The sequence below is a fragment of the Marmota flaviventris genome, chromosome 1 (assembly GCF_047511675.1).
Source record: "Marmota flaviventris isolate mMarFla1 chromosome 1, mMarFla1.hap1, whole genome shotgun sequence".
Classification (NCBI taxonomy): Eukaryota; Metazoa; Chordata; class Mammalia; order Rodentia; family Sciuridae; genus Marmota; species Marmota flaviventris.
Window position 1 is genome coordinate 30,012,717 of NC_092498.1, and position 18,879 is coordinate 30,031,595.

The 18,879-nt window shown below is 34.0% G+C and overlaps 1 protein-coding gene across 1 annotated transcript; it reads right to left on the bottom strand.

Annotated features, from left to right (window-relative positions):
• Positions 1-263: 263 nt before the first annotated feature.
• Positions 264-17,405, bottom strand: Lrrd1 (leucine rich repeats and death domain containing 1). The gene is made up of 5 exons (XM_027919873.2): positions 15,507-17,405; positions 9,840-10,038; positions 4,304-4,465; positions 1,059-1,176; positions 264-447 (listed from the first exon to the last, which is right to left on the bottom strand). Exons 1-5 carry the CDS (start codon positions 17,403-17,405, stop codon positions 264-266), a joined length of 2,562 nt encoding a protein of 853 aa, XP_027775674.2.
• Between the last annotated feature and the right edge of the window lie 1,474 nt (positions 17,406-18,879).

Sequence of the window (18,879 nt, forward strand, 5' to 3'; positions counted from 1 at the left end):
ACTAATATCCTTATTACCTATAAGTCTTGGGTTGTATGAAAACATTATATAATAATTTTAATGGAATTATATGCCACTCTATGGCAACAGAACAAATATGTAAAACATTATCTGTAATATTTTATTAGGACAACATTAGAGTGGTAGTCATAAATTGTCAGCACCTTAGGAACGCATGAAAAGAAACATGACATGCATATATGATAAAATGAAGTAAGATGGCTCAAAAATTCAGTTTTCAACTTTTATTATAGGCCCACTGATTAGAATTTAATTGCACATGTAAAAAGATTTAAAGCTGTTATTTTGTCCATAATGTCATATGCTCCTATCATATTTAGTCCCCGAACTAGTTGGTCTCTTAAAACAGCAGTAGTTAGTGATAAGTTATTTTCTGTTTTCCATTTCACAAATGCTTGGTAGGCTCTTTCATTTAATGGAATGAGGCTGAAAAAAAATTAAAGTAACAATTATTTTAATTACTAATTAAGAACATTGTTTTAAACGACAGCTATTCAAATCAATTTACCAGATGAAAGTGAGTCTGAAATTAATTGGGGAAGACAGGCTACATGAAGGTTTAGTACAGAGTTGGCATTTAGAAAGTGAATGTTAGCCCCATATTATCTCTTGCTTTCTTATAATAAGTCAACAATTTACTTTTAATTCTCAAGATCTCAAAATAATAATTGTCAATTTTTTTTACTATAAATCAGTACAATACTGTACCACATGCTTTATAGCTGGAACTCACTTGATCCTCATGACTTTGCTCTTAGGTAACTACATCTATTTTACCAGTTTAGAAACTGTAGCACAGAGAAATTAAAGGATTTGCCCAAAGTCACGAAGCCATCTGGGATTAAAAGCCAAGCAGTTTGTCCTCAGGACCCTTGTGATCCTAACATGGATCACAAATGCATAATAAACTAAAATAAATCTCTTACAGCAAATTAGAGTTTATGTTAATATAAAAGTTTCAAAATAATATGACATCAATATGACATAAATCAGAATATGAGACTAAACATGTACCAAATGTTGTCAATCATACATACCTCTTTGTAGGAACATTATTTTCTGACTTTACCAGGTTTAGTTTTTGACACAAAAATTCAAAATTTGTTTCAGTAATATTGTTGGCAACTATCTTGAATGTCTTCTCTAAGATTTTCTCTATATTTGAATATAAAAGAAAAATACGCTATTTTTTTCTAAAAATACACTCTATTTTGAGTTAATATTTACTTATCTTTTGTGCTTCTATGAAATATATCCAGTAAAATAAAAAAATTACAATACAGATCTAAAATATGAACTGAAATTTGAACCATTTATTCTATTCTAAAATCTGAAAAATCCTACAACTTAAAATGCCTTTTTTGGGGATGGGGATGTGGCTCAAGCGGTAGCGTGCTTGCCTGGCATGCATGCGGCCCGGGTTCGATCCTCAGCACCACATACAAAACAAAGATGTTGTATCCGCCGATAACTAAAAAATAAATATTAAAAAATTCTCTCTCTCTCTCTCCTCTCTCTCTTTAAAAAAAAAATGCCTTTTAAAGGATATTATAAGCAACTTCAAAGTGATTTATTTATTTATTTATTTATTTTGGTGGCGCTGATTGAGCTGAGGGCCTCGTACATGCAAGGCAAGCACTCTACCAACTGAACTATATCCCCAGCCCAACTTCAAATGACTTCTGTGTATTTTAATTCTTTCAGGATTTTAAGTGAATTTGACTCCTTGCTTCAATTCTGACTCTTTTTTATGTGTTTATGTATGAACCAACTTGCGAAACACAGATCATATCTGCTATAAATATGGAATATACATATACATGTATATATGTATTCATATATATGCATACATCAAATATGTATATATGTGTGCCTATGTGTGTGTGTGTGCGTGTGTGTGTGAATACATATATTCACATCACTTATTTAGTAAATGTTGGCTTAAATATTAGTGTTTTTAGTTGTTGGGTTTTTTTAAAGCTTCCAACTACTTTGAACTAGATTCGTTTTTTTGTTGATCATTGTATTATGAGAATTTTCAAGAACTAGAGCCAGGTGCAGTGGCATAAACCTATAATCCCAGGAACTCAAGAGGCTGAGGCAGGAGGATCTCAAGTTTGAGGCCAGCATGGACAATTAGTGAGAACCTACTTCAAAAATAAATAAATGAGAGATAAATAAAAAGGAAAAAGGGGGCCGGGGTTATGATTCAGTGGTAGAGCACTGGCCTAGTATGTGTGAGGCACTGGGTTTGATTCTCAGCACCACATATAAATAAATAAAATAAAGTGATGAGTATGCTTGTACAGGCTCCTGATTATGTAGGCAAGGTAGATGACAAAATGATTTGAGGGACAGTGTCAAATATTCAAATTCCCCAAATCTGGATCAATTGACAACTAAAAAAAAATTAAAAAATTAAAGAAAAGGAAAAAGGACTAGAGATTTAGCTCAGTAGTACAGCACTCTGGGTCAATCCCCAGGACAAAAAAAAAAAAAAAAAAGGGAGATTTCCTAGCCTCTATAATTATCTCAAATATGCTGTATTTTTAAAAATTACATACATAACTACTAATCCCTCATGGTAGGTTTTATTTTAATGATATAAGAGAAATTTTCAGTACCCTGAGTAAGAATTTCAAAAAGGGACTGACTCCATGATTGATTAATTGCAAAATAATTCTGACTTCCTTTCCTTGCTGTGTGCCAATCCTGTAGTATGAAGGCTCTCTGAGCACAGAGAAAGGAGATGAATGTCGGGGGTTCTCTTGTTTTTGCTGACTTTTGCTCAAAAGCCATTGCTTATGGGATGTTGCATTATCTGCATAAAGACTAGATTGCTTCTTCCTCAAGAATTTGAGAAATCGAGTATTAGCAAGGAGGTTCAATCATGTAACTTGACAGCCATTCTCTAAAGTATGATACATAATAGAAATACATTATGGATCCTTGGAAACCCTGAACCTTTATTTTATTTTAATAGCATCAGCATAAAATGACTCCTTTTTATAATATTAATTAGCACAATCACCCTGCACAGCAAGTTAAAGACAGCTACTGTGACTTTTATTTTTGTCACTTGGATTTCTTCCATCAATGACCTAAGTCTTACAAAAGCTTCTGAATTGTAAGCCATGTACATGAATGTAAAAGGTGGCATAAAAAGGACTATACCTTTTTAGGGACTATCTCTCTAGATGATGAGTATGCTTGTACAGTCTCCTGATTATGTAGGCAAGGTAGATGACAAAATGATTTGGGGGACAGTGTCAAACATTCAAATTCCCCAAATCTGGATCAATAGTTATTGGTCTATAACAGTAAACTGGAGGACCAAAATCTGAATTGACTCTAAGGGGTGATAATGAATCGCAAAGTCAGAGAGTCCTAAGGAAAAGCCTAACTGTCAGGAACCTAACCACAGGGAGAGAACTGGACAGTGAAGCTTCCTTCCCAGAGATTTGGAGAAACCAGCTCCATCTGGTCCAATGAGAGGGTGTTTAAGTCAGGCATGGTGGCCCAGGCCTGTAATCCCAGCAGCTTGGGAGGCTGAGGGAAGGAGTTGTTCAAGCCAGCCTTAGCAATGGCGAGGCACCAAGCAACTCAGTGAGACCCTGTCTCTAAATAAAATACAAAATAGGGCTGGGGATGTGGCTCAGTGGTTGAGTGCTCCTGATTTAAAGGATATGGACCCACTCTTGGAGATAATTAGAAAATACAATGGAGTGCTCCAGGACAGAGGGGATGAAGACTCTTCAAGTGGACCCCACACCAACTGGCAGCAATGGAAATGATCTGTGGACTTCCTTCAAAGCAAATATGTCTTTTAGAACAACTATCTGGTAAAAACAGATCAGAAATAAAGAAGTCCATATATGGATTCTCTGAGTATGGCCACAACCATAATGAAAAACCTACTGAAGGGCATTAAGGTGAATGGATAAGTAACTGCTCACCCCCTTAATAATATCACCATTTCTAACTAACGCTGCTCCCAGGGAGGGAAATTAAGGAAAAAAATAGGGATATAAGGAAAAAAAGAAAATCAACATTTTTATACCTTATGTTATTTTTACCCCATATGGATGTCCCTGTTCAAAGGCATGATTTATATGGACCTGGATTAAATAATCTAAATTTTTAAAATAAACTCCTAAATTTCAAAAAATGATAAATATGCTAATGTCTTTGCCAGATTGATAGTCTCCAAAGTAGGCTATCTTTTAATTTATAGATAATACCAGAAAATTACTTATAAGAAAATCAATCACTCATCACTTACCATCTCTTTCATCTGCCCTCTGTAGATAGCTTGCAATAGTATGCAACTGTTTCCCTTTACAGATTTCCATTGGAGGTCTCATCAAAGGATTGTCATCAAAATTTATCTCCTCCAGGGAAAGAAGATTACAAATGGCACTGGGCAGATCTGTCAGATTGTTTCCTAGTTAAATAAAAAGTGTAATTAATTATACCTTTCTGTAAATTAAAACTATAGAGACAAATAACAACTATGTGTGAAGAATCTATTGTCTTGGCAAGTATAAGAGGACTCTCACAGTGCTTGCAAGTCTTAAGCAGCAGTGATGACTTTTTCTTCTGTGGGTGGCAAAATGGTCAGGAGTCCTTCCAATGTAGTGAAGGACTTTATAGAGTAAGTATGTTGGTAATTTTTAAAATAAGCCTTTTATTTAGAATAATTTTAGATTTGCAGAAAAGCTATAGATATAGTAATGAGTTCCTATATACTCCTCATTATTTTAATTTTTCTACCATTATTTCGCATTACCATATTACATCTATCCAATCTAAAAATTCAATACTGGTGCATTACTATTAATTAAATTCCAGACTTTTTGGATATATTAGTTTTTCCATCCATGGCCTTTTTTTCCAGAATCCATTCCAGGATACCACATTGCGTATATTTATGTCTTTCTAGTCCCTCTGCTTTGTGACAGTCTTTCAGTATTTTTTTTTTTTTTATGACCTAAAAGTTTTGAGGAGGACTGGTAAGGAAATTTGTATAAGGTTCTATAGTTAGAATTTTCTGATACATTTCTCATGACTAGACAGCATTGTGGGTTTGGGAAAGAATACCAAAAAAGTGAAGTAACCTCATCACATTGCATCAGGGGTACGTGATTTCCACATGACATCACTAACCTCTGTCATTGGCTAACATAGTATCTACTGAGTTTCTCCAATGTAATGTTATGATTTATTTTTCCTTTCCATACTTTACTTTTTGAAGATGAGTCATTAAGGATTGACTACCCTCAATAGGGCAAAGGCATCAAGTTCCACCTCCCTGAATAAAGTTTTTCAATATCACTTTAACTCAGTATAAAACTCATGAAAAAGTAAAACTATAGTAACACAGAATTTGTAATCACTTAGAAGACATAAAGTATGCCTTTATATTATTTATATATTTTAAATATAAATTATTTATAAGTATAGATTTAAAAACCTGGTTCCTTTTAGTAGAGAATGGTATTTAGAAATCAAGATGTGGGCTGGGGGTATAGGGAAGTGAAAGAGCGCTCTGGATTTAATACCCAGTACTACAAAACAACAGCCAAATAGAAATCAAGATCTGGGTACTAGTCTTGCTTATTGCTTCTGAAGAGAGAGAGGGAATATATATATATATATATATATATATATATATATATATATGTGTGTGTATATATATATATATATATATATATACACACACATATGTAATAAACCTAGAATTATACATTTATTTGCACACATGTAAAATATATATGTGTATATTTGTGTGGGTATATATATAACATACATATGTATATATTTATGTTGTAAATCACACCATATAGTTGTTAGGGCCTGGCCTTTTTCACTTGCCACTTAACATCATCAATGTTCTTGTATATATCAATAGTTTCATTCCTTTTTATTATTAAGAAGTTTCTATTATAAGGATATAAATTCACTTAATGAAGGACACATACGGAGTTCAATTTGGGTAATTATAAGTAAGCTGTTCTATACATTTTCACTGTTTTTTTATTAAATATAAATTTTCACTTTACTTGGAAGTAAAATTGAAGTGTAATTGATGAGTCATATGGTAAGTGTACATAGAATTTTATAAGAAACTACCAGTTTTTCAAAGTGATTATATCATTTTGAATTCCTACCATCAATATATCAGTTGCAGTTACTCCATATTTTGACAGCTCTTGGTATTGTCAAGTTTTGTTTTAGCTATTCTAATAGCAATATTTCATTATAATTTGCACTTCTCTAACACTAATGAAATTGAGAATATTTTCTTGTGTATGTTTTCTGTTCATCTATATTGTTCATTATATATTGGTTCAAAATTTATACCAATTTTTTTGAATTGTTTGCCTTAATTTCAAATTATTTTTAAAAATTTATTCAGCAAATATTTTCTTTCAATCTGTGGCTTTTCATTCTCTTCTTTTGATTCTCTTCATAATACCTTTTGAAGAGCAGAGGTTTCTAATTTACTAAAATCCAACATATGAATTCTTTTTATTTATATAATAAGATTTTTTTTTCATTGCTGGCAATTGAACTCAAGGCCAGGCAAACACGCTCTACCACTAAACTACATCCCCCAGCTGTAGATTGTGTTTGTTTTTTTAATATATAACTTTATTTTATTTATTTGTTTTTATGTGGTGCTGAGGATCAAACCCAGTTCCTTGCACATGTGAGGCGAGCACTCTACCGCTGAGCCATCACCCCAGCCCCTGTAGATTGTGTTTTTAATGTTGTAGCTAAGAAAGCTTTGCCAAGGTTACAAAGATTTTTCTTCTGTTTTCATCTGGATGTTTTGTAGTTTTAGATTTTACATTTAGGTCTGTGATTCATTTTGAGTTAATCTTTTTTATGGTGCATAGTATGGATGAGTTTTTTTTTTTTTTTTTTTTTTTTTTTGTGGTTGGTTTTTGTTTTATTTTCTTTAGGATTTTGGAAATATATTTTTTAGCACTATTTGTGGAAAATATTGTTCTTTCTCCACTGAATTACTTTTTTGCATTTAAGAAATCAATTCAACACATATATGTGGGTCTATTTCTATACTGTGTTCTGCTCCATCAATATTTACCTCAAATATTGTCATGTCAATACCACACCATATTCACTAATGTTGCTTTGTGTAAGTCTTGAAATCACATTATGTGAGTCATTCATTTTGTTTTTCAAAATTGTTTCAGATATTTTAGTTTCTTTGACTAGACATGGGTTTTAATATTTTTTAATTCTGATGGAGATTGAGAAATGATCAAACTTGCAGAAAAAGAAACACTACTCCTTCCTGTTCTCTCTTGATGCTGTCCTAACTAAAAAGCCACCAGCTACAATTGATAATTCTCCAATAGGCCAGAGAGTTCTGGAGGATTTTTGTTTTTGTATTTTTTTGTTTATTGTTTGTTTCTCATGCCAAAATAGCAGGTGAATGAAGTTTGTCCTACACTTGGACAAAATAGAGAAACTCCCTAAAATACAGTAAAATGTTGTCATAATACAAATGAAGAAAACCTCAATGCAGGATTGAGTTATTGAGACTCATTACAAGTTGCTGTGAACGAAATGGTTATGAAATGCCCCAATGCATACCTTGATAGCTAGCTTTCTCTGGAAGTTTTGAGTCTCCAGGAGACCAATGTCAGTTTCATTACATCGGACTACATATTGGTGCATCAAGAGTAGGGTACTCTACTACTAGTACTGTTCGGCAAAAATACAAGCATTGTTTTTCATATGGAAATCCTCTAAATTTAATAAGGTGTGGAGCACTGTTTGTAAAAGCTATGTCCAACTAAAAGACATAATCTCATACTCAGCTATTCACATGATTAGCTGGTACAACCACAATGGAAATCAATTTGTTGAAATCTGATAAAGTTGAAGATGTACATATGCTCAGATTCAGCCACTCTAGTTGTAACTTTATGCCCTAGAGAAACTGGTGCAGTATATACTGAGAAAATGTACAAGAATGTTTAAAAGCAAACAAATTGGAAATAACTTAGTTGTTTACCACGTGAAAATGGATTGTTATTTAAACATTCTATTGGATATTACACAGCATAGAAGGAATCTTATATATGTTAACATAGATTCATTTTAAAAATACAGTGAATGTGGGCTGGGGTTGTGGCTCAGCAATAGAGCACTTGCCTAGAACGTGCAAAGCCCTGGGTTCGATCTTCAGCACCACATAAAAATAAATTAATTAATTAAATAAACATATTATGTCCAACTACAACTAAAAAAATAAATATTAAAAAAAGGAATATAATGAATGTAAAATTCAAGTTACAGAGTGATCTATATAGTAACTGTTGGGGTTTAGGTGTGCAAAGTTTAGCTCCCTCAGGCCTGACTTTTTGCAAGAGCTGTGGCTGTGATTTAGGTCAGCTGAGGCAAACCTCAGTTAGGAGGAGGAAACGTTCTCTTCCCCTTATCGCAAGGCACAAGTTCTGCATGGTTTGGCCAAGAGGAAGAAGCTTCCTGCATACTTATCCTGGGAACAGTACATTCTAAAGAAACAAATGCATCCTCAGGGGATTAGATAATGTCTACAAAGAACTTTAAGAGGGTACTTATCAAATGAAAAGGAACAGTCTGAATCTAGCTCTGTGTATCCGCTGAGGCATGTTATTTGGGCAATGTGGGTAAAGTGTTATTGAAGAATTGCTTGCTTTGTTAGAAGAAGAATATAAAAGGAACTTGCAAATAAACCTCAGCATGCAGTTGCAATTGCTGCCTTTGCTCTGCATCCCCTGTGTCCTGGTTATCTCACGACCCTTACCCAGGGACCCGAACGCTCTAGACGTTCACAGTAACAATTTAATAAAATTTAAAAATTCAATAAGATACCACTTTTTAAAAAAATATTTTTTAGTTGCCAATGGACCTTTATTTTATTTATTTAAATGCAGTGCTGAGAGTTAAACCCAGTGCCTCACACATGGTAGGCAAGCGCTCTACTACTGAGCCACCACTCCAGCCCCAGGTACCACTTTTTTGATGGAGAAATGTTAGTATAAAAATATGGCTGAAAAAAGATACACACCAATTCAGTGTAATAGTTACTTATCATTTAGAAGAAGCACAAAAAAGTGTCAACTCTATGTCTTAACAATAAAAATGTCTCAAATATTATACATTGTTAATATTACAAAATGTTAGCATCCTGTATCTGGGAATATACATAAAAACTTATTATTTTCTGAAAGTCTGAAATATTCCATAATAAAAATTGTTAAGAAAACTATCAACCTAGTTATTCCTTATACTTTGGAAAATCTTTTCTGATATCTTTAGAGTGAATGATATGCTTTTTATTCTATGTCTTTTTAATTTTTCTGATTTTTTACAGTCTTTTACTTTGTAAAAGACTATATAAACTATTATATTATATTGTTTTATATTATAGGGTTCAGGAGTGAGAGTAGGGAGCCAGCAGAGAAGGAAATGATGAGAAAGTGATGAACTAAGGGTTGTGTAGGTGTGTGTGTAGAGGGAGGGATGAGGTCAGGTTCAGAAAAAGAATACTGAATGATTGGGTATAAGCAGAGAAGACAAAATAGAAATGCAAAATGCCTTCACCTTCCCCAACTGGATTATAAGCTCATTGAAGACAAGAACTGAATCTTATACTTTGCTCTCATTTCTGTAGCGAGGCTAGCCATCTCCCTACACTGGGTGCTTAATGTATTATGTTGTCTGCCATTCTGTTTTTTTTGTCAGCAAAATGTATAACTCGGACATTAACATTCTACTTATTGATTATGACTGACACTTACCTTTCATGTTTAGTTGCTTGAGATCTTTTAACAATAAAAAAGATGGTGGAAGAGAACTTATTCGATTGTTGTTAGCGTATAAAGTAACCAGACTTCTCAATTCCCCTATACTTTTTGGAATCTCTCTGATTGCATTATTTGAGATATCAAGTTTTTTAAGTTGAGTTATATTAGACAGTTCATCTGGAAGTCTTGTTAACTGTAACAGATTAAACAATTATGGTTCATTAATCCATAAAGATTTTTATGACAAATGTATTCTAAAAATGCAAGGAGCAAGTTTTATTTCTTTGTTTTTGTCTTAGAAAGGAGATATTTTCATTCTGTCACAGATTCTTTGTGACTCCCCCTCCTAGCTAAAAATCCACAAGATAGTGAGAGATATCCAAGTACCTCCCTAATCTGACCAAAGCTACCAATTCAACCCTGTGACTGGCTAACCACCTTCTTCACTCTCCCAACTTTCAGTGTTCATTGCCTCCCAGTCCCTCCTTCTTTTCCTAAATCTGACCATGTTTTCTTTGGCTTCTTTTCTTCCTGAAGTCTGTCTCAACTACTCTGTTTCACATTTGATCTCTTTAATCCTTACTTTCATCATCTCCACTGTTTACTAGTCCCTTATATGTTTTCCTTAGATCTTTAAATGACATGAAAGGAATGCTTCATACTTTTTGTGTATGTGTTTCCAAGCACAATGCATTTTCAGTAAATGTTCAATAACAGAGTCACATAGCTGGCATTATGGCCCAGATAAAATTTCCTGTACGAAAAGTGTTGTGAAATAACAGTATATACTGAGATACTGATAAAACAAAGAAGCAAATATGCATATTTAGAAAGAATAAGAAGATTGTGAATGCTTTTGTTCTATAGGTAAATAAAAGAATTTTGAATATGTAGGTCCCTCAGAAATACCTGAAAAATGAGGTTCGTAATAAATATTGTGCTAAGTGCACTTCCACTTATGGAAGTAGTCGTCTAAGGCACACTCACTGGCTTTAAGAAGATTAAATTTTGCTCCAGGGAACAAAACATATACATGTGAAACAATCAGGCAACAAATAGTCCAGTGCTAAAAATAAAGAGTACAAGCAATAACAGGTATATGAACATTTAGAGACGGTGAATCAGTATAAATTAGAGAACTAAAGGAAAGCTTCAGGTAAAAGATGAAACTTGAATAGCCTCTTAAGAATGGAGGCTGGGGATATAGCTCAGTTGGTAGAGTGCTTGCCTCAAGGCCCTGGGTTCAATCCCCTGCGCCACAAAAGAATGAATAGGATTGAAGTTACAGGACAGTTAAAGCAATACAAATATTATGCATAAAAATGGCAAGTGAGCTTAGGAGGTGGCACATGTCTGTAATCCCAGTGGGTTCAAAGCCAGCCTCAGCGAAAGCAAGGCACTAAGCAATTCAGTGAGATCCTGTCTCTAAATAAAATACTAAATAGATCTGGGGATGTGGCTCAGTGGTACCCCTGAGTTCAATCCCCAATACCATCCCTCCCCACAAAAAAAAGGCAAGTGAGAAGTTGATCCATAAGGAGATGTGATGGGAAGCAGAGGAAGATACATTTGGATAAAGAGCACTGAAACAGGCTATTGCAAGACTTGCTGGCTAGCCTATGAAGAAGAGGCTAGATCATCATAGGTAGAATTTCCTTCAAATAAAGATTCTCTAACTACTTGTTCAATATTTATTAGAGGAAGTGTCTGAGAACTATGTGAGGATAGAACTACTGTTAAAAGATTCCTGATGGGCATCCTTGTCTTAGCAAAATAAAAGCCCTTTGATTAACCTGAGGCATCTTCATTAGATGATTCTTAAAGAGATCATTTGTTAGATAAATTAATCTTTTGGGCATTTGATAACCCAAGGGGGTTATCAAAATGATATTTTCAACCACATAGGATATTCTTATTGAGGAGTTCTTGTAATATATATATATATATATATATATATATATATATAACAAGAAATATATATATATATTACAAGAAATATATATATATTACAAGAAATATATATATATATTACAAGAAATATATATATATATATATTATAAGAAATATATATATTACAAGAAATATATATATTACAAGAAATATATATATATACATATATATATTACAAGAAATATATATATTCCCCCCACACACATCTGGAGATCTTTGAAGTGATGTTGCAAAGATGTGGACTGGTGCCTTTGGCAACCACACACTTTAAGTAGGCATCCTGGATTCCTAAAAGGCAGTTATCATACATTAAGAAAAGTTCTCTGGAATGAAGTCTGATAGTTTCCACAAGGCCTGTGAACAAGGAGATTGCGTCAGAGAAGATAGCCAGGAGGCTTCTGGTGTAATCGAGGCATGAAGCAAGTGATAACCTCAGGCCAGGATAGAGTCAGTGGCAAGGAAATTGGAAAGCATGGGACTAGAGCACTGGGTCAAGGCAGCACCAGCTAGATATGGGGTTGTGTGCAGGTAAATGACAGCATGTGTGGTGAGATCTAAGGAGTGAGTAGAAAAGATAATTTTTAGGACACAACCTTGGAGAAACAAGTAAGATCCAGGAGGAAAGAGTGAGAGGATTATAAATTACCCAAGGAATTAGCAGATGATTAACAGATATTCATTCCATTTTAAAGGTCCTGAGCTACATCCCCCGCTTATTTACTTATATAGTTATTTATTTTTCAGAAAAAGTACTTGGAACTAGGGTTTTTAGGAACAGACTTTGGGGAATCTTGATTTGTATAATCATACAGAATTAACAATAGCAGAAAATCGCTGTGGTTACTGAGATCTTAAGGTATATAAGTAAATTTTTAATTTTAAAAAGTATTTCCAGGGCTAGAAGTACAGCTCAGTGGTAGAGGAATGCTCAGATTGCACAATGTTCTGGGTTTGATCCCCACTGCCCTCCATCAAAAAAAATATTTCCATAAAATTTACTCTTCAAATATAAGTAAAATGTAATGCTAAACTATAAAAACATGTCCTAAAAATTCTTCAGGGAAATCTTCCTAAGGGAACAGTCAAGTTGAATCAACATATGCCAGTAGTTTTATTGTGATAGAATGTGCAATGATTTTTTTAAAAATAATTTTCTCCACTTTAAAGGTTTTCAACAGTCTGGGGCTGGGGCTCAGTGGTGAGCACTTGCCTAGCATGCATGAGGCACTGGGTTCGATCCTCAGCACTACATAAAAATAAACAAATAAAATAAAGGCATTCTGTATATCTACAACTACAAAAAAAATTTTTTTAAAGATTTTCAACAGTATTTATATGACATCTATAACTTTAAAGCTTATTTTACAGTAAACTGAAATAAAAACAAATCCGCAAAATTGTCAGCATTAATTGTTGCACACTGCATTTTTTAAAATATTATTTTTAGTGATGAACACAACATTTTTTAAAATATTTTTTTAAGTTATTGATGGACCTTTATGGTGCTGAGAATTAAACCCAGTGCTTCACAAATGCTAGGCAAGCACGCTACCACTGAGCCACAACCCCAGCCCACAACATTTTTATTTATTTATTTTTATGTGATGCTGAGGATCAAACCCAGTGCCTCACATGTGCGAGGCAAGCACTCCAGCACTGAGCCACAACCCCAGCCCTGCACACTGCATTTTAATGAAATATTTTCCTATAAAGCTATTGTGTTGAGAAGTATATCTATAAGCCATGTTTTGGTGGGGATTGGATGGACTCTATTCTTTAAAAAAATAAAGCATTTTGGCTCTGTTTAAAACACATGCATATATTTCTTGTAGAAATAGAGAAAGCAATCATGAAATTCATATGGAAAAATAAAAGACCCAGAATAGCAAAAACAATGCTAAGCAGGAAGTGTGAATCAGGCGGTATAGCGATACCAGACTTCAAACTATATTACAGAGCAATAGTAACAAAAACAGCATGGTACTGGTACCAAAACAGGCGGGTGGACCAATGGTACAGAATAGAGGACACAGAAACCAATCCACAAAACTACAACTATCTTATATTTGATAAAGGGTCTAAAAGCATGCAATGGAGGAAGGATAGCATCTTCAACAAATGGTGCTGGGAAAACTGGAAATCCATATGCAACAAAATGAAACTGAATCCCTTTCTCTCGCCATGCACAAAAGTGAATTCAAAATGGATCAAGGAGCTTGATATCAAATCAGAGACGCGCCGTCTGATAGAAGAAAAAGTTGGCTACGATCTACAGTCGGTGGGGTCGGGCTCCAAATTCCTCAATAGGACACCCATAGCACAAAAGTTAATAACTAGAATCAACAAATGGGACTTACTCAAACTAAAAAGTTTTTTCTCAGCAAAAGATACAATAAGAGAGGTAAATAGAGAGCCTACAACCTGGGAACAAATCTTTACTCCTCACACTTCAGATAGAGCCCTAATATCCAGAGTATACAAAGAGCTCAAAAAATTAGACAATAAGAGAACAAACAACCCAATCAACAAATGGGCCAAGGACCTGAACAGACACTTCTCAGAGGAGGACATACAGTCAATCAACAAGTACATGAAAAAATGCTCACCATCTCTAGCAGTCAGAGAAATGCAAATCAAAACCACCCTAAGATACCATCTCACTCCAGTTAGATTGGCAGCCATTATGAAGTCAAACAACAACAAGTGCTGGCGAGGATGTGGGGAAAAGGGTACACTTGTACATTGCTGGTGGGACTGCAAATTGGTGCAGCCAATTTGGAAAGCAGTATGGAGATTTCTTGGAAAGCTGGGAATGGAGCCACCATTTGACCCAGCTATTCCCCTTCTCGGTCTATTCCCTAAAGACCTAAAAAGAGCATGCTACAGGGACACTGCTACATCGATGTTCATAGCAGCACAATTCACAATAGCTAGACTGTGGAACCAACCTAGATGCCCTTCAATGGATGAATGGATAAAAAAAATGTGGCATTTATACACAATGGAGTATTACTCTGCATTAAAAAATGACAAAATCATAGAATTTACAGGGAAATGGATGGCATTAGAGCAGATTATGCTAAGTGAAGCTAGCCAATCCCTAAAAAACAAATGTCAAATGTCTTCTTTGATATAAGGAGAGTAGCTAAGAACAGAGTAGGGTCGAAGAGCATGAGAAGAAGATTAACATTAAACAGGGATGAGAGGTGGGAGGGAAAGGGAGAGAGAAGGGAAAATGCATGGAAATGGAAGGAGACCCTCAGAGGTATACAAAAGTACATACAAGAGGAAGTGAGGGGAAGGGGAAAAATAATACAAGGGGGACAAACGAATGTCAGTAAAGGGGGCAGAGAGAGAAGAGGGGAGGGGAGGGGAGGGGAGGGGAGGGGAGGGGGGATAGTAGAGGATAGGAAAGACAGCAGAATACAACAGACACTAGTATGGCAATATGTAAATCAATGGATGTGTAACTGATGTGATTCTGCAATCTGTATATGGGGTAAAAATGGGAGCTCATAACCCACTTGAATCAAATTGTGAAATATGATATATCAAGAACTATGTAATGTTTTGAACAGCCAACAATAAAAAAAAAAATAAAATAAAACACATGCATATGAATATACATGTATATGAAAATACATTACACCTTAGATTCTGATCCCTTCTAGTCCCTCTTGCACCACAAAGTCGAAAATACCAGTTTCTTACCTTTTTCCCATTGATCTGACTTATATTTAGCTCTTCCAGTGATTGAAGTTGGCACAATTCGATAGGAAAATATACAAATTGATTGCTTGAGAAGTTTAATTTCTGGATTCTTTTTAAGTTACATATCTCTGAAGGTATTGTCTGTAAATGGTTTTCTGAAAGATCAAGTACTTCCAAATTTTTTAAAGTACACAGTTCTCTGGGGAAAGTTTCAAAGGTATTAGAGCATAAAATAAGTATGTGGAGTGATACCATATTGGAAATAGATGATGGAATTTTCCCTATTTGGTTTTTACCAAGATACAGGTAATTGAGATTAATAAGAGAACATAAGTACTCAGAAAATGTGAGGAGTTTGTTTTCATTAAATTCCAAATGACGCAATTGTTGACTGAAAGATATATCCACAGGTATTTCTGAAATAGAATTTCCATTACAACTTAAATAATAAAGTAACTCCAGTGCACAGAGTCCTGCTGGAAAATATGTTATTTTGTTATGACTCAATTCAACTTTAGTAATTTTTTTACAGTTTTTTACTTCAATGGGAACATGTGTGATTATATTTCCTGAAAATTCCAGGCTACATAAATTATTAAGATGAAAGATACTTTCAGTTATTTTTACTATATTATTTCTGTTTACATGGAGTATTTTTAAATATTTAAGCTTATGGATGCTCTTAGGAAGTTCTGTTAATTGATTATCATTAAGACTAAGGCATTCCAACATCACACAGCAGGAAATTTTCTCTGGCATATTTTTCAGTAAATTGTTATCAAGTACAAGAATCCTCAGTTCCCTGAAGTTCTCAATTTTGTGTGAAATATCTTCCAATTTATTGTCAGCCAGTTGGAGTACTTTTATTTTGCTTAATTGAAAAATTTCCACTGCCAAAAAGGTAAGTTTATTGTGAGCTAATAAAAGTTTTTCTAAATTTTTAAGTTCCCTAATTTCTTTTGGCAAACTGCCTATTAGGTTTCCAGTAAGATTTAGTGAAATTAATTTTGGAAGAAAACATAGAGCTTTAGGAAATATTGTTAATTTATTGTATTCCAGATTGAGCACCCTCATATTTTGCAAACTAGGCAGAGTGTCTGGTATATGTCTTAACTTATTTTTACCCAAATTTAAAATTTCTAAGTTTTTAAGATTTTCTAAACCAGAAGAAGGAAAATTATCAATGTAATTGTTATTTAAAAAGAGTTGCCTTAAATTCCCAAGTTGTGAAATTTCTTTAGGTATTTGTGATATTTGATTATGACTGACATTTAATATTCTTAAATTATAAAGTAGCTGAATTTCAGGTGGGAGTGATGATAACACATTTTCTTGCATGGACAGAATTTCAAGGCCTAGCATGTCACCTGAGCCTGCCACTTGAAAAGTTTTTATTTGGTTTTTGTCTAAGTACAGATATTTTACATATTTGATTTTTAAAATGTTCTTAGGGAATTCTTGTAAACCCTTGGCCTCAAGGTTAAGCGTAAAGTCATCTGACTTAAGGTCAGATGACTGATTTTCTTCAGGGACTCGTGAACTAATTTTTTCTGCTTTTTCACGAGATTGGAAGTGAACCAAAACCTGATAGTCGGAAATTGTCTCAGTTACGGGTTGTAATGAACTTTGTGAAGTTGCTGGTTTTGACAGTAGGCCGGTAGCAAATTCCAAATTTTTTTGTTCTTCATTTCTGTTAGTCTTGCTTTCAAAGGAAGAACTTGACTGTAATGTATTTTCTATAGGATATGTTTCATAAATCTGGTTGAAAGGTTTCCAGTAGTAAGAAGCTTCATTTAACTCATCTGATGTTTTGTTAATAAATTGAGGCTCCTCTGCTGACTGCCTTGATGGATTAATGATATCTTCTACTTCTGCTGAAGTGTCCTCCTCTTCAGACATCTTATTGCTGGTATGTTTTGTACCAATTCAAGATTATAACTATAATTTTCAGATCTTTTTCTTTGAACCTACAAAACAAGTGTTGATATTAAAATAAGAGGTATAATAAATGTCAAAATTACAAATGAATTGTAACACAACTATTTTATCTCACAGGAATAATTTAATAAATATAAAATACACTCATAACAAACTATTTTATATATGATTCCTGGTTAAAGATAGTTTATTGATTGTATATGTTTTATTGCATATTACTTTTTTTTTTTTTTTTTTTTTTTGGTACCAAGGATTGAACCCAGAGTTGGTGAACCACTGAGGTACATCCCTGGCCCTTTTTATTTTTTTTTTTATTTTGAGACAGTGTGTTGCTTAGTTGCTTAGGCCCTCACTAAGTTGGTGAGGCTGGCCTTGAACTTGTGATCCTCCCTAGCTATCACGTTACTCTTGAAATCACATTAAAATTATAGAAAAAGAATGAAAAAGATCAAAGAAAATAACAAGGAGACATAAAGCACTGAGAGAATTTTGCACATTTTTGAAAGAAAAGGGAGGGCCTGCAGCTATAGCTCAATGGTAGAGTGTCTGCCTCACATGTGTGAGGAACTGGGTTCGATCCTAAGCATAAATAAATAAAGATATTGTCTCTATCTACAACTAAAAAAATATTAAAAAAGAAAGAAAAGGGATAGCCAGTGGCCTACTGTGTTGCATGTAGAAACTGCCATTCACATGGTGAACATGAGGTTTACATGTGGTACTAAGTGCCTTTTTCTAAGGAATTCAAATGTTATGGCAATTTTCCAATGGGTGGAAGTAAAATGTCTTAAGGAAGAGGATGTTTTTTGTAGGAATCCCTTTATGCCTTGGCATGGTAGTTACTTCCTATATTTATAATTTTTGTAGTAACAGAACTATTAGTATGACTATTTACCTTCTCAGTTCTCCCATATTCTTGTAAGCAACTCTCTATATTAAATCCTATCTATTAAACTGGTATGGTTTTAATATTTCAAAAAGTCTCCCAGAGGGCAGGGGTTGTGGCTCAGTGGTAGAATGCTCACCTAGCATGCATGAGGCACTAGGTTCAATCCTCAGCATCACATAAAAATAAAATAAAGATATTATGTCTACCTAAACTAAAAAATAAATATATATATTTTTTTAAAAAATGTCTCCCAGAGAATACAAAAAGGGAATTTTTTTCCAGGTTTTTTAATGAGGTGGTAGTAATCTTGGTATCAGCACCTAAAAAGGACTATATGAAAAAGGCAATTTTATTCAAGCACAAAAATGCAAAAATTCTAATCATTAGAAAACTGTTCTACATATTACAAATCTAGTAATATATAAAAAGGCTGATATTTCATGAATAACTTGAATTTTTCCCAGAAATGCAAGATTGCATTTTAACATTAGAAAATGAATGTAATTTGCCACATTAAGAGATTAACGGAGAAACTGTGGGTGTAGC